The sequence below is a fragment of the Malus domestica genome, chromosome 04 (assembly GCF_042453785.1).
Source record: "Malus domestica chromosome 04, GDT2T_hap1".
Lineage (NCBI taxonomy): Eukaryota > Viridiplantae > Streptophyta > Magnoliopsida > Rosales > Rosaceae > Malus > Malus domestica.
In genome coordinates this window covers 1,729,261-1,756,558 of record NC_091664.1, presented here as the reverse complement: position 1 = coordinate 1,756,558, position 27,298 = coordinate 1,729,261, and the positions used below count along the sequence as shown (strand labels likewise).

Sequence of the window (27,298 nt, the reverse complement as noted above, 5' to 3'; positions counted from 1 at the left end):
AGTTCTTCCTTCTCGTCTGGGCTTAGTCGTGAGCCAATTTTAGCCGTCTTTTCCGGCTGCTGGGGATCAAGAATGATGTCTTCGGCGTCCTCTTCGGGTTTCCATCCTATCCTGTCTGCTTGGGTGCCATCTTCTCGATCCACCTGCTGTAATTGCTATTTGGCAATTTCTTTGCCCTTTTGGACTTCGGTAACCTCTACGGGGGTAAAGGTCTTTTTCTTTGTTTCTTTTAACATTTGCACAGTGCATCGTCGGGATGAAGCCTGGTCAGACTTGATCTCTCCGACTCCTCCTTCCGGGATGCGGAATCGGATTTTTTGATACTTGACGGAAGTGACAGCATCCAGCTTGATCAACCAAGGTCTCCCAAGAATCCCATTGTAGGGAGATGGGTCGCTTACAATCGTGAATGTTTGCTTTGAGACGACTGGCGGTGTTTTTACGTCAAGTATGATATGACCGATGGCAGTTGAGGTGTGTCCGTTGAATCCAGTAAGTACCTCTGCCCGGCGTATGATTGTACTTTCCAGGCCCATCTTCTGAATGACTGAAAGTTGAAGTAGGTTGACCGCACTTCCATTGTCAACCATCATCCTGTCGACTATAGCATGGGCTAGTTGGACAGATACTACTAATGCATCGTCGTGTGGGAAGTCGACTCCTTCTGCATCCTGCTCCGTGAAGCCAATGATAGGTCCAGGTTGGGTATCGACTGCATGAACTTGTGAGATTAGTAAGGCCTGCTGGATCTTCCTCTTTTTGGAGTTATTAGTAGCCCCTAAGTGCTCGGACTCAGAGAAAATGCCGTTGATTCGAATCGTCTTAGTTGGTGGCTCCTCATCTCCGTCTGCATTCCTTTTTTGCTGCTCAGCTGGCTTGTCCAAATATCTATCGACTTTGCCTTCTTTCACGAGTTTCTCTAGGTAGTTCTTCCAAGTGTAGCAATCGTTGGTTGTGTGACCGGGACCTCGGTGGAATGCACAATACTTAGTGTGGTCCAACTTGGAAGTATCTCCTTTTGACTGCTTCGGCAACTTGAACCATGGTTCATTCTTGACGTCACGAAGGATTTGATGAATCGGAATTGAGAACTTAGAATAGTTGTTGGTCATCGGGCCTTCTTTGGTCGTGGGTCGGTCCCTGCGCTTGAACTCCTGCCTGCCCTTGTTGGGTTGTTTTTCATCCTTCATTTGAGTAGCTGCCAACTCTTTTCGAGGTTGTTCGGGAGCCTTTTCTGCTTGTCGAGCCTCGTCCCAAAGCGCATGCTTTTCTGCCAGAGCAAAGGAATCTGCTAGAGTTAGGTCTTCTTTCATGATCATTTCTCCAAACAGTGGGTGGTCTGCTGGTAGTCCTTTTTGGAAGGCTGCACTTGCTATCGAGTTGTCGCATCCGACGATCTTCGCCTTCTCTGCTTTGAATCTCTTCACGTAATCGCGAAGCGACTCTTTTGGGTTTTTCTTTACGTTGAACAGGTGATCGGACTTCTTCTTGATCGATCGATAAGATGAGTATTCTTTGGTGAAGACCAAGGAAAGATCATCAAAATTCAGGATGGATCGTGCCGGCAAGGTATGAAACCAATCTTGTGCCTCGCCTTGTAAAGTAGTGGCGAATATTTTGCACATAAGGGCGTCATTATTCCGATAAAGGACCATCGCATTTCGGTAATGCTTCAAGTGTCTTTCGGGATCCCCATCTCCTTTGAAAGATGTGAAGTGTGGCATGCTAAACTTGCGCGGAGGCTCTGCCTGCTCGATCTCATCCGCGAAAGGTGACCTGCTCATGTTGGTCATATCTCGCCTTAGTGCCTCATCAACCATTTCGTTGCGCCGAAAATCACGCATCCGCTCATTGAAAAGCCTTTCTACCTCTTCTTGGATTTGCTTTTGTTGGGGTAGCGGAGCTTTTTGCTGCCCTTGGTCTTTTTCTACCGGTCTAGGCTGCTCTTCTTCTCGCTCGGCTCGTCTACGCTGTGGCTGCAATGGATGAGATAGATTCTTAGCAGGCGAGGGATTTCTTTGCAGGCTACCGGTTGAACTAGAGCCAGATTGAACGATCGTTTCCTTCCGTTTGTCAGGCTGCCTGCTCCGATGTGATGTGGAGGATACTCCTTGTGAGCCTAATCGCGAATGAATGTTTTGCCTGGAAGGTTGCCCATGTTGATTATCAAAGCGTGGCCCCAACCGTGAATGTATACTTGCTCGTGGGCCTAACCGAGAGTGCACGCTCATCCGCGCGCTAAGACGGGAGTATACGCTATTTCGGGGGCCCAATCGAGAGTGTGCACTGTCTGAATGCTCCACTTGTGATGGGTTGAATGGCTGCTTTCCAGGACGCTGTTTAAAAGGCTCCTTGTCTACCCTTGTTCTACTCCGGGAAACTTCATCGTGAGCGCGATGCATCTCAGTACGTTGTAAAAGTTGATTCACCAAGGTGGTTTGTTGTGCAAGGGCGCTCGTCAATTCTATGACTTGTCGGGACAAGTTTTGTTCGCCATTCGGATTGGAAGAACTTGGATGGAATGCACCTCCTTGAACAATGAAAGGGTGGTTGACTCCAGGTGCGAGATTTGAGTTGGGGAATGTCAAATCTGCAGAGAAATGCGGTGAAAACGCCTCAGCCTCGATGATTGGTCCGGATGGTTGAGATTGTCTCGGGCGGACTTGGGCAGCTTGGGAAACCATGAAAACAGGCTGGGCTGCGGGGGCAGGCTGGATCACTGGGGCAGGCTGGATCGTTGGAGCAGGCTGGGCTACAAGAGCAGGCTGGATCACGGGAGCAGGCTGCTCAATGCGCGGTGCATGTGAATGCGAGGCTTGGGCTTTGGTCCACGTAAACTTGGATGGCACGACTCGGGCCGTGGTGAAGGCTCCATGGACCTCGCCACGAGTGGCTACCGAAGTAGCCACCGTGGTGGTTCCCATGGCGGCTGTGGTGAAGGCTCCATGGACCTCGCCACGAGCGGCTACCGAAGTAGCCACCGTGGTGGTTCCCATGGCGGCCGTGGTGAAGGCACCATGGACCTCGCCGCGGGTGGCTACCGAGGTAGCCATCACGGTGGTTCCCATGGTGGAAGCTCGTGGTGATGATGTCGCTCCCCTTCTTGTCGCATTTTGCCTCATGGATCTCCGTAGTCCCATTTCTTGAATACTAGAATTTTTACTTGCGGAATTTTCTAAATTTCTAGTCATTATATTTTTCTTATACGTTTTATCAAAGAACCTTTGCAAGTAGAAAATTCTAATAATAAGAACGTATGAAAAATATTCAAATAGACTAGAAAATAAAGAAAAAACCTTTTTGTACGAGAGTCTTCTACGAGTATGGATTACAACTCTCAATGAAAGCACCAATTTGTGGATGCAAATTTTCTCCTCTTCGATCTTGGACGATTTTGCACCTACAAAACAACTAGCACCTTAGGTTAAGGCCAAAAGCCTCACGCGCCCACGATGAATGGGGGGGGGCTTTGGCCGAAGAACCTCCGATGCCAAAGTTAGAAATTTAGAGAGAAATAGTGTTTAGAGTGTTTTGGAATTTTTGCAAGAGGTTTGGAATGAATTTTTGGTGAGAATAGGAGCCTATTTATAGGATTAGGCTTCCCCATTTTTCACCAAGGAAGGGCCGGCCACACCCTTCCCTTTTCTTAGTCAATTTGTGGTTTTTTATTAGCCCCTTTATTGGCTAATAAAATAGAAATGAATGGGGTCTTAAATGATTAGCTTTATTTGAGTAATAAAGTGGAGGAAAATAAAAAAAAAAGGTAGGGAAAAGATGGGAGGGAATGTGGCCGGTTACTATGGGATTTTTAGGTTTAATTTTAGGTTTAATTAGCCAATTAATTGGCTAATTAAATATGAAAGGAGATATTTTATTATTTATGGTATTGATTGGCTAATTTAAAAGGGAAGGAAAGGTGGAAAAGGTAGAAAAAAAAGGTGATGGAATAGACTTTGAATGGGGTAGCCGGCCCTATCCCATTTTTTAGGTTTGAGTGGATGTTTCAAATTGGTAATTAAGGGATGATTTTAGGAGATATGGGAAGAATATATTATTTAGATAATTAATTAACTAAATAATATATTAGGGAAATTAAGTTTTGGAAATAATTACCTAAAATAAGATAATTTGGAATTAGTTACCTCTTCTGGAGCATTTTTGAATTGGTTGAGGATGATTACCCACTACTTGCGCGTAGGAATCCCGATATACCTCAAGGGTATTTTTGTCCTCTTTCGTTCACAAATCCACGTGTCGCCTAGTGAATATTTTTGGCTCCACATGTATCATTGAAAATTAATCCAACGGTTGAAGTTATTATAACATATTAAAATGGACCTCTCTTTGTAATCGTTGGATTAAATTTTAACGGCACGAATTCTCTGATTTGATGAATTAAGAAAAAAGAATCCGAAGAAGATCATTTTCTGATTAAATAAGCTGCTTCGTGGAAGCACCTCCTTTTGCAGCCATGGAATTTATAATGGTTTATGGTGTTCGAGGGAAGCGGTAGAGCGACACGTGTATGGACAGATGGAAGGTGTGATAGGTTAGGGTGGTGCCACGTGGAGATGCAGCAGCAATAGGAGTTCAGATCTGCCGTAGAGAGAGAGAGGGGGGGGGAGGGAACCAGGGACATGTGCTTGCTCCTTGGTAAAATACCCAAATCCTCCTTTCTGCGGCCGCGGTCTTCCTGTCCACACCCTCTCTCCATAGCGCGTGCTGCGTACGCACACCCATGACAACAAATACTCTCATATTCTCCGCATAAAATAAAAGATTAAATTAAAAAACATTAGCCTATTTAGACTCCAAATTAGACCCCAGAGATTATGAAAATCATATAACATGGATTATGTTGTTTGTGTTAGGTTTATACTTACAATTTCATTTTTTTTAAAGAATCATGCATATGAGGAATATTACGTGAAAAAAAAATTAGTTTTCAATGAAATTTAAAATAAACCTGATGTTAGATTACATATTGATTATAATATCTTGATGTTTCTTTAATTCAAAATAATTAATGCGTATTTTATTTAAGATCTCCCATTCAATATTTAAATTTATTAATATACAAATTTTAATTTATTTTTTGACCAAAAAAGAGTTTTTTAATTTGTTAATTTTATTTAACATTCTTCAAACTTGAAAGACTCAATTAATGTACCTAAATGTTAGTACCGAAATGTATTATTATTGAACTAATGTATTTAAATGTTAGTACTAAAATATATGCAAATATTAAATTAATGTATCTAAATGTGTTTCAAAATGTATGCACCGATATATTAGTACCAAAATGTATTATATTGAATTAATGTACCTAATGTTTGTATTGAAATGTATGTACGGAAATGTGTGTACCTAAATATATGTACCGAAATATATTATAATGAATTTAATGTGTCTAAATGAAGAAGACAAAGTACATTGAAATATATTGTATAACAAAAGTTAATTTATTTAAATGTTTACAACAAAAGATATTACGATAAATGAAATGTAAATGAAAATTATAATGAAATAAAATTAATACATTAAAAATTAGGAAGAAAAAAAGAAATAATTAAAAAATCAAAATATAATTAATAAATAAGGCTATTAATGTATCAATGGACTAAAATTAGATTTTGATCTTACTCATGGTTTTAATCTAAAAGTCATCTTTGTCAATGATTAAAATGAAGTTTTCAATATTTTTTACTACTAGAGCTATAAGTCCTTTCATTGAGGTAAAGTAAATATTTTTAACTACTATAGGTTAACGATAGGATTAAAAACAAGAATATATGCGGTAAAGTAGGAGTGGCCCCATTGAAGATAAGATGTGAGACATCGATTAAGATGGTTTGGACATGTGAACCTAATATCTACAAATGCTCCGGTTAGAATATGCGACTACAAAAGGGAGACTTAGGGCAAAAAGGATAGACAAATACCTAGGAAGACTTAGAAATAGACTATAAAAAAAAATATAGAGTATTTGAAGTTAACGAAAGACTTCGAACAAAACCGAGCGCAATATCTCTCTAGAATTTATACATCTGACCCACTTAATGGAATATGTATCCTTTAAAAATTGTTGTGACGTTACCCTTGCAAAGGTCTGGTGTGTAAGAAATCACAACCATATGGAAAGGGCTTTTTCCCTCGTGGGAAAAGAGAATTTTATTCTTTACCAATTCCATTTTGGGTAGGAAATCGTTCGATAACACTTATTTGAAGCTCAATTAATCGTAAGATTAATGCCTTTTAGTTTCTCGGATTTATATATTTTGCTTCTTGTCAAGTGTAACATGTTTCTATTATTGATTTATGTATCCATAAATTATTTATCTCGCAGTTGAGTTTTCATGAATGGTATGGCATTTCTTCGTGAATATTTTAATTTTGTGTTGGTCTGTTATTGGATCCTCTGGGTCTACTTTGTTAAAACCAATATCTTCGTTGAATATGTTGCGCAAAAATTCATGGTGTTATGGACACTAGCTGGTTTATTGTCAATTTCTCTTTGGAGTCGGTGTTGCTCGTTGTCAAAGAGTGTCCTCATGTCCATTATATTCAAGGTTTTGTGAGTAGATGTTTTCATCAATAATGGAGTTTCTTTGGCTTTGGAGGGTCATCTCAATTCTTTGAGTTTGTATGTGAATGATTCAAGACTTGGATGCATTCTTTTACTTATTCTCGAGCGTGTCTCGCCCCCAAATACACTTGTACAGCAACAATTAGTTTGGCCAAGTTGGTCTTTTATTTTATGTTAGAGTTTGTTTAGATTAAAGACCTCTTGAATGTTATCTCGAATGTTCTCTTTGATATTTGCATATTTTTTTAAATTTATAATAAAAACTATCATTTCGTCTAGAAAAAAGAAGTAAAGCTTGCCTATTTTAAATATGTTTACTTACTCATAAAAGGAAGTCATGAATTGGAGTAGGAAAAGAAAAAGGCCTAATTGGATAAATGGTCCCCGTTGTCATAAGGTATTCGGATGATAGCCCATGTGGTAAAAAAATTCGGATTTAAACCCCTGTGGTCTAAGTCTGTTAGGATTTAAACCCCTGTGGTCTAAGTCTGTTAGGATTTAAACCCTTCTGTTAAATAATGCTGACGTGGCTGCCACATATATGCCACGTGGCTGCCAAATGGCTGCCACGTGGCAAAATAATAATTTTTAATTTTTTTTTAAAAAAAACCTGAATTAAAAAAAAAAAAAAACAAACAAACAAACCGGATCTGCAAGAAGAAGGAAGAGGGAGAGGGAGGAGGGCGCGAGGAGACGGCTCCGGCGAGGGGGGAGCTGGTCTCCGGCGGGAAGAAGAAGAAGAAGAAGAAGAAGAAGAAGAAGAAGAAGAAGAAGAAGAAGAAGAAGAAGAAGAAGAAGAAGAAGAAGAAGAAGAAGAAGAAGAAGAAGAAGAAGAAGAAGAAGACGAAGAAGTCGCGCAGGGAGACCGGCGGGAAGAAGAAGAAGAAGGAAGAAGGAGAAGGAGGAGGGTCGCGCGGGGAGAGGGCTCCGTCGGGGGGGGGGGGGATTTTCTGGGTTTCTGCGTTTTTTTTTTTTTTTTTTTTTTAAATTCAGGTTTTTAAAAAATTATTATTTTTGCCACGTGGCATATATGTGGCAGCCACGTCAGCATTATTTAACCGAAGGGTATAAATCCTAACAGACTTAGACCACATGGGTTTAAATCCGAATTTTTTTACCACAGGGGCTATCATCCGAATACTTGTTGACCACGGGGACCATTTATCCGATTAGGCCAAAGAAAAAACGTGTATACTCATTAATTAAATTTTTTTTTTTTAACAAATGATATTATTTACACTAAAGGGAGATGAGAGTGAACTTAGCCTCATAATGAGCTAGCAATAATGTGGTTCAAATTCGCATTTGACGAGAATCGAATTTAAGACATCTCATTTACAAGCGAAGAGGAATAACTAGTCTCGTAGTTTATTTAGTTCCTTATTTTTTTTAAATAATACATAATCCATATCATTAAACATGTCATTAGTGTTGGGCTTGTGCCACAAACCAAGCCAAATTCCAAGTTTGGAAAGAAAGCATCCAACTGAAGTACAACTCAACATGATTTAAACTACAAAAATTCAAACCAAGACAAGGACCTTATCACGCAACTTAACTTGGTATTGGCTTTGACTCTCTCTCTCTCTCCTCGCTCTACAAAAACTGTCCTTACCCAAAGATTTTTTATTTTTATTTTAAATAAACGATATTATTTATCATAAAAAGGAATATGTGAACTTAGTCTTACAAAAACCCACCATAACTAGCAATAATGTGATCCCAACTCACATTTGACGAGAATTAAACTTAACCTCTTATTTACAAATGAAGATGAATACCACTAGACAGTAGTACTAAGTGATACTATTAACTAAAGATTTGGAACCCAAACACTGCATCGACAGCATGGGACTTGATTTGGATGGATCATACTCTTTCTCTCTAAACCATGTGTTGCGTAGTGTTGGTCTCACCAATTTACGTGCTTCAAGCCCCTTTACTGCCCTCCTTTTCTCTCTCTCACTTGCAATTCTCAACTCTCGCGTGTAACCTCCGAACTCAAAAGAGAGAGCGCCATCTCTCCTTTCTCTCTCTAAAAATACCAAAAATCATACGAACAACACGCAGAGGCTCAGACGGAGACTCAGACTCGGACGCCACCCATAAAATACAAGCACTACAAGACTCTGAGAGCAAAACACAGAAGAAATCTGCTATCTTTATCATCATCTATCCATTCTTCTGCTTCTTGTTGTATCACTTATCTTTAGAGAGAGAGACAGAGAGAGAGAAAGACAGAGAGAGAGATCCTCCTCTATCATTCTGCATTGCCCACTTTGTAGTGGACGAGGTAATCTTACCAGTTATTTATCAAATACCCATAATTCAGATTTCGCAGATTTTCTCATTGACGCTTTGAATCCACTCTCTTTTACCCTTTTGATCGATATCCACGAAATAAAAATTGAAATTGTAAAGTGGGTCGATTCTCTTTTCTTTTTTATTTTTGAAGTTTTGAATTTTTGCCCTTAATTTTTTGTTTGAGGAGTGGGATTAGGGTTTTTGATAGTTGGTGTTTCCTTTCTTGGTGGATTTTCTAGGGTTTTTGTTGGATCGCAACTGGGTACTGCTCCAATTCTGCAGTTTTTGACTAATTAGGGTTTGATCAGTGCCAGGAACTGAGTAGTATTGGGATCATCGCGGCCCTGCATCGAATGATCATAAGCTCCGATCTTTCGGGGAATGGAATTGTGTATTTGGCAGTGCTGGGGTGAGTACATGAACTCTGAGATTGCATAGAATTATGGAAAGTGTTATTTTTCTAAGCATGGAAGAAGATTGCACATATTGAATTCGGTACAGGAGTGATCATAGACTTGCCGAATCGTCATTTTGAGCAAAAGGGCTTCTGGGTTTTTGCTGCTTTTACATGCTTGATCTTCAGCTGGGAATCAATCTTGTTTTGTTATTTGGTAATAAGGAGTAGCTGATGATGCTGTATTGGCCCATAAGGCAACACAGACGATTAGGTTGCGGTGGACTGTTTTTTGTTTCTCAAAAAACCATTCGCGTTAACTTAGTTTGAACAAAATTCTTGGTAGACAAGCTTTTGGAGTAGTTAGTTCATGGTTTTTGTTGGATTTTAGTTCATATTTGTGTTGCAGTTGTTTATATTGAGGTGGTCCTGTGCTGAGCCTTGATTTTTCAAGTGAGTTTGGTGTGATATCTCATATACCTGACTGCACATCTGTGTGGAAAGGATTAAAGGACTGATTGAAGTGACTGAGAAGCTAATGGCGGGTTTTTGATGCTGGGAATGAATGCGGGGACATGGTGCATGGACAGGAGCATAGTTGCTGGTTCGTTCCCTTTCTGGAACAGTGCTGCTGGAAACTAATTCAGGAGTTTTCTTCTTTGGAAGATACTGGTTTTTGGTACCGTCAGGCTTTATGCAATGTCGCGCTGCTTTCCATTTCCTCCACCGGGATATGAAAAAAAGGCTAGGACAGATGATGTGGACTTGCTGAAAAAGGTTAAAATTCTTTCCTTTTATTTTTTCATTAATATCTTTTAATTCGTATAGAATTCATTACGGACATGATTTATCAAAAAGATAAAAAAGGTAAAATGAAATAATCATTCATTAGGCACATACAAGTGAGTTCCAGCAGTTAACTAGTATGGCTTACTCATCGATACACAAACAAAATAAGTATCGTCATGACTGAAGATTGTCTATTTCAATAATGCTGTAGTTTAGGAACAAATATAATTAGAAAATATGGAGTAAGTAAAGGTATAGGTGCCAGTTAGAGTCCAGTAATTGCTGGGCAAAACTGGTCATTTTGTCCTGATTTCTAATCAATTACATTTGTTGGATGCTTTTCTTGCCTGCATGTTGAAGTCCAGTAAAAATAATCATCGTCATTTTGCCAGTTAGCGACTATTAGGTTGATTTTTGTGTGTACCCAATTCATGTTTGAGTCCCGCTCTTACTAAGGATTTATGGTTACCCACCTTTGGATTTGATATCAGGGGCAGAGAATAATTGGTGCTGCTTTTCATGTTTAATTCTCAAGCTTCGATATCAAATCTAAGGGTTAGTGGCTATGCATTCCTTGGTCACCTGGTGACCAGGAGAACATTTTCTTTTCATGTTCAGTGGGGCCATGTTGAATCAGCAATAGTTTATGTTACTCTCTAAGTTGGATCAGTACTCCGAAGCCTTTTTCTTTTCTAGTGCTTGGACTGTCAGATTGCAACTATATCTTGATGGTATGTTTTGATGCATAAACTAAGGTTATACTGAGCAATGGGTCTCGCTTAATTTAAGGATTCCAATACAAATCACCAGCCAGTCAAACATAGTTGCGTCATATTTGTCCAGTCCGCAGTTTCATCTTATAGGCCTGAATTATTTCTCAAAGTGGAGCCAATACTTGTGACATTATTCAGAGTAGGCCTAGTCTAGCCCAGCATTGATGCATCATGTGCAAAAAGAACCTGAAAGTATAGATCATCTATTCCTCATCTTATGATTTCATCAAAGCTTGGCATACGAACTTCTTTTGGGAGCTAGTGTGAATTTGGTGATATCAAAATTCTACATGTGTTTTTTGAGAAGTAATGGGGTTCTGAAAATATTAGGGGTACAAATCTGAACGAAGGTGAAATGGAGGAATTTCTCCACTTGCTGCTTTTTATTGAGTTTTAGTAGGGGCAAGAAGGCCAGAGTTATATGGGGGCGTCTGGTTCTTGCTGTGATTTGTGTGGTCTGGATGGAAAGAAATAAAGGGCTTTTGAAGGTATGGTGGAGTGGGGGCTGGGGAGCTATGGGATAAGGTTCAGTTTTGGTCTGGTTTCTGGGCGTCTGTCTCTAATGAATTCGACTTAATTCTTTTCTCTGCTAATTTGGCGAGGAGTCTATGATGTTGTAGGCCTGCTAATTTTTCAGATTTTAGGAGGGTTTTGTTTCCATCGTGCGTTTCTGTTTTCCTTTAGTGGTCCTCTTGACCACTTTTTCATTTGTTGTTTTATTGTCTTTGTTGCAATAAAATTGTTTTTTTTTGGCAACAAAGAGAAAAATTTAGGGTGAGGAAACGAGGGATTCTGGGATACAATCTGTTTTGGGAATCAACAGGCTCAAATTTCCTGGATTTTTTGGAGAATGTTTTTTGTCGTTATTCATGTGGAGTGGAATTCACAAATATTTTAAATTCTCTCCCTCTAGCTTAGATTTTTTTTGCTATAATTATACTCACTTTACTATTGTACGTCGTATTCTGTGTGCTGTTATGTAGCTGGTCTGTCGGGGTTTTTATGCATTCTACCGGACAGCTTGACACTATATTTTCGATCTTGGGCATATCAATAAAATCTTTCCATTTCTCTTAAAAGTTAAAAGTAAAACCAAGGAGAGAAAAGAAGGACATGAAGAAGCTGCACAAGAATGTTTTCCACAAAGAACTCTAAGATATGGCACATTAGCATTAGTGTTTGTTTTTGGAAGTGGGCATCTGATGTTGGCCAAGATAAGTTCCAAAGCAGGGAAATATGGAATGGCTAGATATCGTATGTTATTGATAATACGCTACCATTTTTTTCTATTTGAGTTTGTATTATCTTGAAGACCAGTTTTGGATAAAACAATGGTTCCTAGAATTGTTTGGTTGGCACAATCTTCTGCTGCTGAAATTGGTATGCTGTCTTAAAGCCTTGGAAGAGATGGGGAGAACGGTTGTTGACAGAATTTTAGGGTACAAATTGGCAACTGGACAATTTGAATTATAGCAGACACAGAGTTACTTGCAAGGATGCCAGTTGGATCTGGCTATAATTACTTTGAATTGTTGCCTGTTTCTTGTCGCTTTTTTGAATTGCGTTCTCTAAGCTTATCTGGGCTTATCTTGTCAACTTAATCCTAAATGTTTTTTTGGAGAAAGAAACGATTTATTACTTAAGCCTTTTACAACTTTGGTATCTGATTGATGGTTACTGTTTGACATTATACTAGCCTGCCATCGCTGGTGGTCATTTCCATTGGTTTCCGTGATTTTCTTTTAAACCAAAATTTGGAATGATATGTATTTTTTTATTAACTCCGCCTATGTCTTACATGGCCGGTCCCAAGCCCGGATAAAGGAGGAGGGGGAGGGCGTCAGGTAGTCGACAGCCGGCACTCCATGATCACGTCGAATCCTTATGAAAATGAATCCAGAACAAAATCGCGCTAAAGCTAGGGCGTCACCCGTAAGTGGCGCGCTGTGTGGCCTGAGCACAGTGATAAGTGAGCAAGGGTCGCTGTATCTCCATCGGCACCCGGATGCAGTGTTAAATGAGCAAGGGGGCCATAGAAACTTCTTTTCGAACGACTCCACTCAAAGTTGTTTGGGAGCATATGCTCCTATCAACTTTACCCGGGACACACAAAAGAAGTACTTTGATCCTATTAGACGGGGGATGGTGAAGAAGCTAGGACAGAAGGGTAGAGTTCAAGAGAGCAAAATGCGTTTAGGAACGTGGAATATAGGAACCTTAACGGGAAAATCTATGGAAGTAGTGGAAGTTATGGTGAGGAGAAGGATAAATATTATGTGCCTACAAGAAACTAAGTGGGTTGGTAGTAAGGCAAAGGATCTAGAAAACTCAGGGTTTAAACTTTGGTATTCGGGCACAAATAGAACGAGAAACGGTGTTGGCATCATCGTGGACAAGACCTTGGTACAAGATGTTGTAGATGTCAAGAGGGTAGGAGATAGAATCATGGCAATCAAGATTGTAATAGGACAAGAACTTATCAATGTGATTAGTGCGTACGCACCTCAAGTAGGGTTGGATACAAGTTCGAAGGAGAAATTTTGGGAAGATCTTGGAGACTTGGTGCAAGGAATTGCTCAAACGGAGAAGTTATTTATAGGAGGAGATTTAAATGGACACGTGGGCAGGGAGACAGGCAACTATGGAGGTTTTCATGGTGGCCATGGTTTTGGGGAGAGAAACGAGGATGGGGAAGCTATCTTGGATTTTGCAATGGCATATGATCTCTTCTTAGCCAACACCTTCTTTAAGAAGAGAGAAGAACATGTGATCACCTACAAGAGTGGGTCGTCAAAAACACAAATAGATTTTCTTCTAATGAGAAAAGGGGATCGTATAACTTGTAAGGATTGCAAAGTTATACCAGGAGAGAGCGTGGCTAATCAACATCGCTTGTTGGTGATGGATGTACATATCAAAAGAGTAAGACAAAAGAACAAGACTTGGAAGTGCCCAAGGACTAAATGGTGGAATCTAAAAGAAGAAAAACAAGCCATTTTCAAAGAGAAGGTAATCACCCAATGTGTGTGGGATAGAGAGGGGGAAGCTAGCCAAATGTGGGATTCCATGGCTAGTTGTATCCGAAAAGTAGCAAAAGAGGTATTAGGAGAGTCCAAGGGCTTTGCCCCACACCAAAAGGAATCTTGGTGGTGGAATGAGGAGGTACAAACGAAGGTGAAGGCTAAGAAGGAATGTTGTAAAGCCTTATACAAGGAGAGGACCGATGAAAATGGTGAAAGGTATAGAAAAGCGAAGCAAGAGGCGAAGAAAGCTGTCAGAGAAGCTAAGTTAGCGGCTTACGACGATATGTATAAACGACTAGATACCAAAGAAGGAGAGTTGGATATCTATAAACTATCTAGAGCAAGGGAAAAGAAGACAAGGGACCTAAACCAAGTGAGGTGCATCAAGGATAAGGATGGAAAGGTTCTTGCTACAGAGAACGCGGTTAAAGACAGATGGAGAGGTTATTTTCATAATCTTTTCAATGAAGGACATGAAATGAGTGCTTCTTTAGGGGAGTTGAGTAACTCAGAAGAGTGTAGAAACTACTCTTTTTATCGTCGAATTCGGAAGGAAGAAGTGATTGTAGCTTTGAAGAAGATGAAGCATAAAAAAGCAATAGGCCCAGACGATATACCAATCGAAGTGTGGAAACTTTTGGGAGAGACAGGTATAACATGGCTCACTGACCTTTTCAATAGGATTTTGAAAACGAAGAAGATGCCAAATGAGTGGCGAACGAGCACTTTGGTGCCTATCTACAAGAATAAGGGCGACGTACAAAATTGCATGAACTATAGGGGTATTAAGCTAATGAGTCATACAATGAAGCTCTGGGAGAGAGTCATTGAGCATAGATTGAGGCAAGAGACACGGGTTTCGGACAACCAATTCGGGTTCATGCCAGGGCGCTCAACCATGGAGGCAATCTATCTCTTACGAAGATTGATGGAAAGATATAGAGATGGGAAAAAGGATTTACACATGGTCTTTATAGATTTGGAAAAAGCGTATGATAGGGTCCCAAGAGACATTCTTTGGAGGATTTTAGAGAAGAAAGGAGTACGAGTAGCATATATCCAAGCTATAAAGGATATGTATGAAGGAGCAAAGACTGCCGTAAGAACTCATGAAGGACAGACCGAAAGCTTTCCCATAACTGTAGGATTACATCAAGGCTCATCCTTAAGTCCTTACCTTTTTGCGTTGGTAATGGATGAGTTAACAGGACATATTCAAGATGATATTCCTTGGTGTATGCTTTTCGCAGACGATATAGTGTTGATAGATGAAACTCAGGAAGGGGTAAATGCAAAGCTTAACCTTTGGAGAGAAGTGTTGGAATCTAAAGGTCTTCGCCTAAGCCGATCAAAGACAGAATATATGGAGTGCAAGTTCAGTGCAAATGGAGGCCAAAACGAGTTAGGGGTGAGGATCGGAGATCAAGAAATGCCAAAGAGCGACCGTTTTCGTTACCTAGGATCTATCTTGCAAAAGAACGGAGAATTAGATGGAGATCTCAACCATAGAATACAAGCTGGATGGATGAAGTGGAAGAGTGCATCCGGCGTGTTGTGTGACCGCCGTATGCCACTGAAGCTCAAGGGAAAATTTTATAGGACGGCAATAAGGCCGGCGATGCTGTATGGCACAGAATGTTGGGCGGTGAAACATCAACACGTACACAAAATGGGTGTAGCGGAGATGAGGATGCTTCGTTGGATGTGTGGGCACACGAGAAAGGATAAGATTAGGAATGAGGATATCCGGGGTAAAGTAGGAGTAGCCGAAATTGAAGGAAAAATGAGAGAAAATCGGTTACGGTGGTTTGGACATGTGCAAAGAAGGCCTACTGACGCTCCAATTAGAAGATGCGACTATGGGACAGAGGTTCAGGGCCGAAGGGGTAGAGGAAGACCTAGGAAAACTTTGGAAGAGACTCTAAGAAAAGACTTAGAGTACTTGGATCTAACGAAGGACATGACACAGGATCGAGCACAATGGCGTTCTAAGATTCATATAGCCGATCCCACTCAGTGACTTGGATTTTCCAAGTCTCCAACCGAGAAGTTTTCCTCACTCGGGAAATTAAGGGAACACTACCCCAACCTACATGCTCCACTCAGAAAGCTTCAACATACAAGCTTCAACAAAAGAAAATTCAAAGAACTTAGCGAAGAAGGCTTTGGTGTATTTAACACAATACGTTGAAATGAAGGAAAGCTTATTTATTGATATCCCCGATAAGCTACAAATATGTACATATACATGAGTCAAAATAAACACACAAGAGGGAGCCTTCACAAAGGTTGCTTAGGAGAAGTCTCAGCAGTCGGTAGAGCCCCAGAAAGAGAAGGCACCGGAGGGGGATCATTTGGAGCCTCAGTACTGGACAGAACCCTAGAAGGAGGAGGCATCAGAGGTTGATCATTTGGAGCTTCATTACGCGGTACAGCCCCAGAAGACGAAGGCAATAAATGCCTTTGGAACAAACCCACAAATCTCTGATGATCAAGTAACACCTGACCATCAGTTTCCTTCATCTGGTCAAGCTTCCTCTTCATGTTTGTAGCATAGTCATGTGCGAGCCGGTGCAACTGTTTATTCTCATGCTTGAGCCCTCTAATCTCCTGTTTGAGACTCATCACTTCAGCCGCCAATGATTCAACTTGGCGGGTTCGAGCAAATAGGCGTTGGGCCATATTAGACACAGAACCTGCACACTGAACACTGAGAGCCAGCGAATCCTTAACAGCTAACTCATCAGACCGTTTGGAAAGTAGTCTGTTATCTTTGGGAGTGAGAAGGTTCCTGGCCACCACCGCAGCGGTCATATCATTCTTCATCACGGAATCCCCAACGGTAAGAGGACCAGTAGGGGAGACGAAGGATGGGCGCCATATGTTGTCTGGAGAAGGCGGGGCTGCCTCTTCAACAAGGTTCAAGTCAAAACGACGGTCGGAGGGGCTAGACATTTTCAAAGGTGTTGAAGAGAGAAGAGGTCGGACAAATCAAGATCTTAGAAGTGCAAGAATGAAGCTTCTACTGGTGGAGATTCAAGTGTGCTTTAGAACTTAATGCCAGCCCCTATAAAAATCTGCACTCGACGGAGCTTCAGAAATCGAAGAGGCGCCTGCTCAGAAATCGAAGAGGCGTTTGCTTTCTCAAAAGCTGAGCTGCTTAGAGATCACGAGGGTTGATCTCAGAAATCGAAGAGGCTTTTGCTTTCTCAAAAGTTGGGCTGCTCAAAGACCACGAAGGCCGATCTCAGAAATCGAAGAGGCGCTCGCTTTCTCAAAAGCTGGGCTCCCCAGAGACCACGAGGGCCGATCTCAGAAATCGAAGAGGCACCTATTTTTCCAGCCTTGTCAGCACCTGTCACACGCACACTCAGCTTTGCGGAAATTATGGGCATTCTGTCGAAGACTTCTGGGGAAGTAGAAAACACATGAATCTTACTGTTCAATCACCCACTTCCCACACGCAACAATAGCTCATGGGTACCACAGATAACCTTGCCAAAGTTCTCTGCCAAAGTTGAGCACGTGAAGCTTGCAGCTCCCACTACATCGCTCTGACCAAGAAGGGTAAAAGAATAGCAAAGAAACAGCACTAACAAAGTTTAGACCCATAAATTTTGAAGGTCTAGCTACCATATTATTACCCACAAGGGTAAAGGAACAGTACCACTGCTGGATAATTGGAAAGTCCCTGTGTGTCAACCTCTGTGCTTCGTGGCAAGGTAGACTAGCAAACATGCCCAACCTTTACTCACATTCGAGAAAACACTCCCAACAAGATTGCTTGCTCCAAAATCGAAGAGGCACCGCCTTCCGAATCTCGAGAGCCAGACTCCCAACATGATTACTTTCTCAAAAATCGAAGAGACACTGCTCCCCGAATCTTCGAGAGCCAAACCCCCAGCATGATTGTTTTCTCAAAAATCGATGAGGCATCGTTCTCCGAATCAATCGAAGAGGCGCTCGCTTTCTCAAAAGCTGGGCTGCTCAGAGACCACGAGGGCCGATCTCAGAAATCGAAGAGGCACCTACTTTTCTAGCCTTGTCAGCACCTGTCACACGCACACTCAGCTTTGCAGAAATTATGGGCATTCTGTCGAAGATTTCTAGTGAAGTAGAAAGCACATGAATCTTACTGTTCAATTACCCACTTCCCACACGCAACAATAGCTCATGGGTACCACATATAACTTTGTCAAAGTTCTCTGCCAAAGTTGAGCACGTGAAGCTTGCAGCTCCCACTACATCGCTCTGACCAAGAAAGGTAAAAGAATAGCAAAGAAACAGCACTAACAAAGTTTAGACACATAAATTTTGAAGGTCTAGCTACCATAATATTACCCACAAGGGTAAAGGAACAGTACCACTGCTGGATAATTGGAAAGTCCCTGTGTGTCAACCTCTGTGCTTCGTGGCAAGGTAGACTAGCAAACATGCCCAACCTTTACTCACATTCGAGAAAACACTCCCAACAAGATTGCTTGCTCCAAAATCGAAGAGGCACCGTCCTCCGAATCTCGAGAGCCAGACTCCCAACATGACTACTTTCTCAAAATCGAAGAGAGGGTAAAGGAACAGTACCATTGCTGGATAATTGGAAAGTCCCTGTGTGTCAACCTTTGTGCTTCGTGGCAAGGTAGACTAGCAAACATGCCCAACCTTTACTCAAATTCGAGACAACACTCCCAACAAGATTGCTTGCTCCAAAATCGAAGAGGCACCGCCCTCCGAATCTCGAGAGCCAGATTCCCAACATGATTACTTACTCAAAAATCGAAGAGACACTGCCCTCCGAATCTCGAGAGCCAGACCCCCAGCATGATTGCTTTCTCAAAAATCGAAGAGGCATCATTCTCCGAATCTCGAGAGCCAGATACCACAGACCACTTTTTCAAAGTGCTCTGACAGAGTTAAAACATGTGAAACTGACAGCTCCCACTACCGTGCTATGACCAAGCAGGGTAAAGGAATAGCATTACTACTTGTTGTTAGGGAGACGCCTATATATGTCAACCTCCATCCCCAACGGACAGGCAGACCTGCAAAAATGCTCAACCCTTCATCATATCTGAGAGGGCACTCCCAACGAAGCCTTTCGAAATATTCAGCTTTCTTTCCCCCCGATAATACCTCTGCAAACAAGCTATACTAGAGCAAGAATATCTCATATCATCAGGGTTAAAAGCAAGAGTATCCCATATCATGCTTTTTCCCTATCTTTTCCTTTGGCCTTGTTTTTACCTGCAAGACAAGGAGAAAGAGAGCAATCAGTCAGCACTTGGAATCAAGCTTCCAGCCAGGAACTGACTGCCTGGAACCCCTTACCTGATTACTTACCTGGCATTGCTCTCGAGTACTCATCTTCAACATCTTATGTTTCCAAGGAAGATTCCGCATCTGCTTGAGGAACAGATAGGGCAAGTGCGAAGGATACAAGGAAGCATGTGGAGACAAGCGTAACAGCACACGTGCCGATACATCCATTACTCTGTCAAAAGCAAAAGTATCCCATATCAGCAGGGTGGAACGTACTCTAGATTTGATGGACTTGTTTTGACCCTCAAATTCTTCAGTCGGCCTTATACTCTGGAGGAAACCAGAAAACCCTCCAGCTCAGTTCAAGAATAAGCCTGTGGAAAGTTACTTCTTCAAAAGCAAAAGTATCTCATATCATCTCTTCTCATTTTTCTTCTCTTTATCCTTCATGCTGTTGCAAGATGGGGAGAAGGTGAACAATCAGTCGGAGCTCTGATTGCTTACCTTGTCTGTCACCTCTTTCAGCAGACCCCCTAGCTCGGCGACTTGGGGGACTCCTACTACATGGTTTGTATCGCGCTTGACCAAGCCTGAAACTACAAGTAAGCTTCAAGTGAAATTGATACATTACCTTGTGCATCTCCACCAGTTAAAGATACCACCCCTGGATGGAGGAAAAGTACTTCCAGAGAAGATGCCACATCTACCTATGAGACAGATAAGGCAAGTCAAGACGACACCACACTCCGATACTTAGAAGTTTCGTGATTACGAGATCATTCTCCCACAATATTTCCTAATGTCATTTATACTAAATCATTCACTTGTACTCACTAAAGGAGAGCTTGAACCTATGTACTTGTGTAAACCCTTCACAATTAATGAGAACTCTTCTATTCCGTGGACGTAGCCAATCTGGGTGAACCACGTACATCTTGTGTTTGCTTTCCTATCTCTATCCATTTATATACTTATCCACACTAATGACCGGAGCAATCTAGCGAAGATCACAAAAAGCGACCGTTTTCGCTACCTAGGATCTATCTTGCAAGAGAACGGAGAATTAGATGGAAATCTCAACCATAGAATACGAGCTGGATGGATGAAGTGTAAGAGCGCATCCGGCGTGTTGTGTGACCGTCGTAGGCCACTGAAGCTCAAGGGAAAATTTTATAGGATGGCAATAAGGCCAGCGATGTTGTATGGCACAGAATGTTGGGCGGTGAAGCATCAACACGTACACAAAATGGGTGTAGCGGAGATGAGGATGCTTCGTGGGATGTGTGGGCACACGAGAAAGGATAAGATTGGGAATGAGGATATCCGAGGTAAAGTAGGAGTAGCCGAAATTGTAGGAAAGATGAGAGAAAATCGGCTCCGGTGATTTGGACATGTGCAAAGAAGGCCGACTGACACTCCGGTTCGAAGATGTGACTACGGGACAGAGGTTCAGGGCCGAAGGGGTAGAGGAAGACCTAGGAAAACTTTGGAAGAGACTCTAAGAAAAGACTTAGAGTACTTGGATCTAACGGATGACATGACACAAAACCGAGCGCAATGGCGTTCTAGGATTCATATAGCCGACCCCACTTAGTGGGAAAAGGCTTTGTTGTTGTTGTTGTTGTTGTTGTATGTATTTTTTTATTCTTTTTTACTTTGTGATTTGGGCTTTTATCATGTTGTACAATCTTCCTTTCTTTTCTGTTATCTCATTCCCTATTTGCTTGTCGTGATCTCTTCATCCTCCTTTATTTGTCCTGTGAAGTTTGGATTGCTATTTTTTTATATGGTAGTATATGATTGATGACTGGGAGACAGGAGAGTATCGACAATTGTTAACTGTATTTTGTTTGGACACCGCGTAGGAAGTTGGCTATGAACCAAAGAAGTTTCCTTGTATTGCATCTCCTTTATCTTGGTGATAACGGCTTTTTGATGATTGGTCTTTTATTATTGTTTTGTTTTTAAAACGTTCTTTTTCCTTTTTGGTTGTTTTTCCTGTTTTGCTTATCTTGAACTTTGGTTTTTGGGTGGATTGCCTTTGAATGTTGTGCACCATCTTATAAGCCTTAAGTTATTACTTTGTACTTTACTGTCTGTCTGTTGGGTACAGTTTTGTGGTTCCGATGCACTAGAGTGGGACTGCTTTGTACACGTCATTCAATAGTAATTTCTATTACCTAAATGGTTTTTTTTTATTTTCCCCTTCCGGGTTATCTATAAAACAAGTTTTTTTTTCAAGCGAGTGATGGTAGGCTTAGAGATTTCACTTTTCGTGTACTATTCACAGAATGTTTTATTTCTTCAAAAACTATGTATTTGATAGCTTAAGAGCCAAAACTATTTGAAAACTGCGAACGTTTGTTTTCCATTGTTCTTTTCTGGTTTTTTGGGATCTTTTGAAAAGGAATGCAAGTATCTTTACGGGTATGGGGGTTTGGAAGGTGGACATATCAGTAGACATCAGTAGTATATTGTTCAATGACTGAAAGAATTCACTCAGGTAAGGTTTAGATTTGGTTGTATTTTTGTGGCATTTCTTGCAAGGCAGTCCTTACTATCGATTTAATCAGTATGGATTCCTGAAACCTCTTTATTTATTTAGTTATTTATCTATTAAATCAGTATATATGTTTATCTAGATTTTATATCCTTACCTGTTTTTCTTTTATAACTTTTCAATAATTACAGGAGAAACACAGAGAAAAGAAGCATAAAAAGGAAAAGAAGGACAAAGAGAAGAGAGAGAGTACAGACAAAAGTGATGGAAAGCATCGGGAAAAGAAGGACAAGAAGGAAAAAAAGAGAGACAAAAAGAAGGATAAGGAGAAGGATAGGGACTTGGTTAAAGACAAAATTAGTACTTCAGATGAGAAGAGAGTTCCAGGAAAAACAGAGGGTCATGGCGAAGAGAGATGCATTCAGAAAGAGTACAAGGGCAACTGTTTTGACAAGAGATATGCAGGGCAAATTGGAGGTCATCAGGCAGAGAAACTCACTCAGTACCGTCATCTGGCTGAGCAAAACCAGAATTCTGTATTGGTGGAGTTGGGTAGGAGGAGTAAAGATGAGGCCAGGGCATTTGGTAACTATCTGGCTGAGAAGATTACTGAATCAGACCGAAAGAGGGATGACATTTTGGCCGAAATTAAGGAAAAGAACAAGGACAGGAGAGTTGATGACAGAAGGACAGATGGGCAAGGTGTCAGGGGTGCAGCACAGGTTAGTGGGAACACGATGGTTCAGAATCTTGTTGGTATGGTTGAACCCAAAGTTGAAGGACTTTCCAGACCATTGGCAAGCAATGTGGACAGAAAGATTGACGGAAAAGAAAAGGCCAAAGAGAAGGAAGGTGATGATAAACGAGGTGAAAAACGCAAGGACAAAGATAGAGAGAAGAAAAAACAAGGGAAAGACAAGGACAAAGATAAACAGAAGAAAAAGGAAGCGAAAGCAAAAGAGAAAATTGAATCTAAGAATGGAGAGCCAGATAAAGAGAAGAAAAAGGAAGAGAAAACAAAGGAGAAAAATGAAACTAAGAATGCAGAGCCAGATAAATTAAGAAAGAGCGATAAAGAGGATCACATAGATTCCCATAGCGTTGTAACCTCCCAACTTCTGAAGGACAGCAACAAAAGTGCTGGCAGTGATGGAAATCTGAAGAAAAGAAGGGACATACAGACGAATGGAGTTGTGCATGGTGAGTTCTTTTTTATGACGCTAAGTATCATCGTTGGAGCCCAATCATGCTATGTAGTTGTCTAACACAAGTTGGCCTCTTTTTGCGTACAACCGAGGGAGGTTGTAGGTGCACTTTTTTGAACTAAAGTTGGATTCTGCTATCCTCTGTTTCCTTTGATTCCAAATATTAATGTTTTTCAGTTTGGTATCAGTCAATTGGCAGTGCTCTTGAATCAATTTTGTCAAGCAGGTTCAAACTTTGGTAATTTTAATTTTTTGCCGTCTAATGATGCTTCCTTTTCTGATCTTACAGCCAATGATATTAGGCCCAGTAAACTGTCGAGGCCTTCCTCTTCCTCTCATTCATTGCCTGTAAATGGAAGCACACTGGAACCTTCCCAAACTTCCATCCCATATGTGTCAGATAGGCTGGGTGCGGCAAATAACCTTAAGGTGGACGTTAAGGACTGCAAGATAAATGGCATTGTTGAAGCTCCGTCATTGGCTGTCTCCACTGCAAAGCCGACATCTACAGCTACACAGGCTGTTCCTGTTGCTGAAGCATGCATGAGACCACCCCATCCGGATTCCAGATATCTAAGCCATGTTTATATGGTTCCGAAATTGGACGAAGTGCCTGATCATGACGATCAAGATTGGTTGTTTGGGTGCAGTGATGCCCAATCAAAGAGACCCCTGGTGGAATCTTCACGGGTTGCAGAGACACCTGAGGTATGGTCAGAGGTTCTACGGATAGAGTCAGCTGATGTTCATGCCCTGCCGTATGTCATTCCATACTGAACAACTGAAATGGGCATGTTTCACCTCGCAACTCTGGTTCGGGCAATCCGTTGATAGTTGATAGGACCACACTAGATCGAAGCTGCAAAGGCGTCTGGGCACCTTTGACAGTTTTGAGTTTCTGCATTAATGTGATTGCAGTGTTGCAGTGGTCATGACTCCAACACGTCTCAAACACAAATGTCACACTCAACACGTCGCGGGACACACACAACACGTCATGGCATGCTCCGGGATGGGGCTGGCAATTTGGATTCAAGGGGCGGTTTTCCCCAACAGCTAATTCATTCAAAACGGAAAGTTTCATAAACGCGACGAAGCGTAAGGGGTTGCGTAGAAAGGGAGATAGATACATAAAAGGCTTTTGCATTTTTTGTTGTCATTTGGTTAGGAGCTGAGAAGCTCATCCTAATTGAGCATTTAAGAGAAAACTAGATGTGGTATTATTTGCAACTCCACCACAATTTTGATTTGTAACATAGAACAGCTCCTATTTACGTAAATTGTAAGATAGAAGAAGGAAAGGGGAAAGTAGTTGCATAATTCGTTTGGCCTCTCATTATTGTTCTTCCCCCATTCAGTGTTTCCATATATTTGTATTGGTTTCATGTTTTTGGTGGAGGGTGGAGATTGTGATTAATAACTCGCATAATGGGTCGGCCATAAATTACAATTGTACTCGTTATTCAAGGAAAACGAATTAAGATCTTATACTTACAATAGTTAAAATGACTAATTGTGTTCAATGACCGAAAAGTTTGCTTATGTTGCTTGAGTCTTTGACAATCACTTTTTAGTGTGCCGAGAAAACGGTCTGATATACCAAGTGAAAAAAAATTCAATTGATTGTGTAATGACACTTACATAATAGGCCGTGTTCGTGGAACACCAACAAATTTCTCCAAATAGAGAGCAATATTACTAGATTATAGTATTAGTGATGGTTCTTAATTTCACTTTAGAGAGTTTATAACGAGAGCATTTGCTCACCACCATAAAATATGGTGGATGCTCACCATATACCTAATCAATTGACAAATGTGCTTCCACTTAACTTTGGTTAACTTTTTTTTTTTAATTGAAAAAGTAACATTTAATGTGAGAGTCAACTAGAATTATGTGAAATAACATGTGTCAATTGATTAGCTAGTAGTGATAGGAGGTAGATTGTCTGCCCTCCCATTTCCATATTCTTCCCATCCCCTCCTGTTTGTGTGGTCACGGTTAAGCCACGTCAACATTTTATATTGATTTTTTTTATAAAAATAATAAAACATAAAGTAATAGGAATATAAAAGGTTGACGTGGCTCAACCATGACCACACAAAACAGGAGGGGATGGGAAGAGTATGGAAATGGGAGGGCAGACAATCCACCTCTGTAGTGATAAGTTGCTCTCACTTTCCTAATATAGGTTCTTATGGGAGTGCCTTCCAAATTACCCTTCTTCCTCTAATTTTTGGGAGATTTGGGCCATTTTGTTTGAAGATCATAGCTTCATGGTCACGGAGTTGTTATGTTTGGCAGAGATGAAACAATATTGTGTTGATGATGCCAATTTATTTGATGCCTTGCCGCTTAATTTGAAGAAGTCACTGATTGCAGAGACCCCTTACCTCAAGGAAGTCCTCTGAAATTGTTTGAGAGTGCATGCCTTATTGAGCCACATATTCAGAAGCATGGTGGTGCTGCTAGTGCCATAGAGAGTAAATTGGTGATTAAGAGTTTGAAAATGGGGGTGAATGAAAATGGGGTTACACTGCATGAAACGCTTCATTAAGTTAATCCAGCTTAATCCTTAAAGCTAGTCCAGTCCGAGATAGTTTGATGCAACAAATGCACCCGAATAGTATTCTTGTGCAACATATTAGTAAGAAGCCAGCTTCTAGCTCCTGTTGTGGTTTCCATCCTTAAAGAGGCAATGAATGGTTGGCAGGGATGGGCAAAGGTTATGACGGGGGGGGGGGGTAACCACAGTTATTTTCCCATAACCGTATAACCGTTTACCTGTTGGGTAATTGTATAAACGGTCATACCCATATTCATAATCGTTTATAAACGGTTAACCATACCGATAACCGCATACCTATTTTACTGTAACCGCATACCCGTTTACCGTTTTTTACTCATTTACCTTTTTTTTACCCGTCTACACATTATTTAACCATTTATAAGTACATTTAGCATGCACTTCCGTATTTTACGAAGCAACCTTTGTAGAAAGAGGTTTAACATATTTTTTATCGAAAGACTCATCTGGCTGGTTCATCACCACACACACATATACTGTCCGAATATTGGATCCTTAGATTTTTTGTTTACTTCCATCGATACTCATGAAAGTTTCATCTCAATGATTAGTTTCAGAGACGGAGCATTGTTTTCTAACACAGAAATATGATAATGCCAAGTTCGAAAAGGGCATATTTGGAACTTGAGCAAGACATAAACGAGTTTCACTAAAATGCTTCCACTTTTCCAAATAATGGAGGCCCCATTTTCCCACCCAGATTTGTTAGAAGAAGGTTGGGGTAATCATATAAGAAATTCATCAGGCAGAATTTTCACTAGCATTAATATTAAATGGACAGTTAACCACGGTTAACCATACCCGGTGAGTATTTGCCCATCCCTAATGGTTGCCCAACTTCAGTGGCGGACATAACTCCAGAGTTGCTTCTAAAAGATGTTGCTTATGGTGCTTCTAAAAGATTGGTTTAATAACGCATTATTCCTTGTGCTCTCAAATGATTATCCAAGTATGCGTCTCATCCATCTGAAAGTTGCACTAATATTGGGACAATGAGTTTCTAAGATTAAAGATGAAGTAACGCTAGGAAGACTAAATTTGCAAACTAAATAATATGTCACTAATAAAAATAAGCACGTTTATCAACGTTTAAGTAATAAACCAATCATCAAAGCCAATTTATTGTGCTTTGATCAGATTGCTACAGGGCAAGGACTATGATGATTACAAGGCCAAGTTTCTACAATTCCTCTTGAAGTCTTGAGGACAAGGCTAATTTTCAAGGGGGGAATACTGTTTGAACCCAAATATGACTCAATTGCCTATGCTTTAGTTTTGTTATTAAGCATTATTAAGGGAAGCATTATTGCTCACCATCATAAACTAGGGGTGGGCGTGGGTTGGTTTGGGACGGTTTTGGGCCAAAGAAACCAAACCGACGAGTTGGTTTAAAACTGATTAAGTCGTTGAACCGAAAGTGGGGGGGTTGGTTTGAGTTGGTTCTCGATTTGCGTGAATACGAAAATACATAATAAATTTATCTTCCAGAAGCTACGGAACGTAACACCAATACGAGTGATTGCTTAAAGGAAAGCACAAATGAAGCAGCCCAAGGAGAGCACCAAAGCAACATCTGCTCATTCTCCAAATGGTGCCCATTGTTCTTCTCCAAAGGGACTCTTAAACTAAATAGGTTTTGTTTTCATGTGGTGGAAATACGATAACTCATAAATAAGTAACAATTTATATTACTACACGTATTAATTATGATTAAAAAATAAAATTAAATATATGAGGGTCGGTTCGGTTAACCGTACCCTAAGAATTTTGGGAATCAATTAAGGTCGGTGCGGTTTGGATGGTTAAGTAGGTTTTTTTTTTTTAAATGCCCAACCCTACCATAAACTATGATGAATGCTCACCATACACCTAATCAGATGA

General features: G+C 40.8%; 1 protein-coding gene across 1 annotated transcript; it reads left to right on the top strand.

Annotated features, from left to right (window-relative positions):
* The first annotated feature begins 8,457 nt into the window (after positions 1 to 8,457).
* Positions 8,458 to 24,166, top strand: LOC103443544 (uncharacterized). The gene is made up of 4 exons (XM_070819861.1): positions 8,458 to 8,879; positions 9,130 to 10,061; positions 21,817 to 22,825; positions 23,120 to 24,166. Exons 2-4 carry the CDS (start codon positions 9,984 to 9,986, stop codon positions 23,605 to 23,607), a joined length of 1,575 nt encoding a protein of 524 aa, XP_070675962.1. The 5' UTR covers positions 8,458 to 8,879; positions 9,130 to 9,983; the 3' UTR covers positions 23,608 to 24,166.
* The last annotated feature ends 3,132 nt before the right edge of the window (positions 24,167 to 27,298 follow it).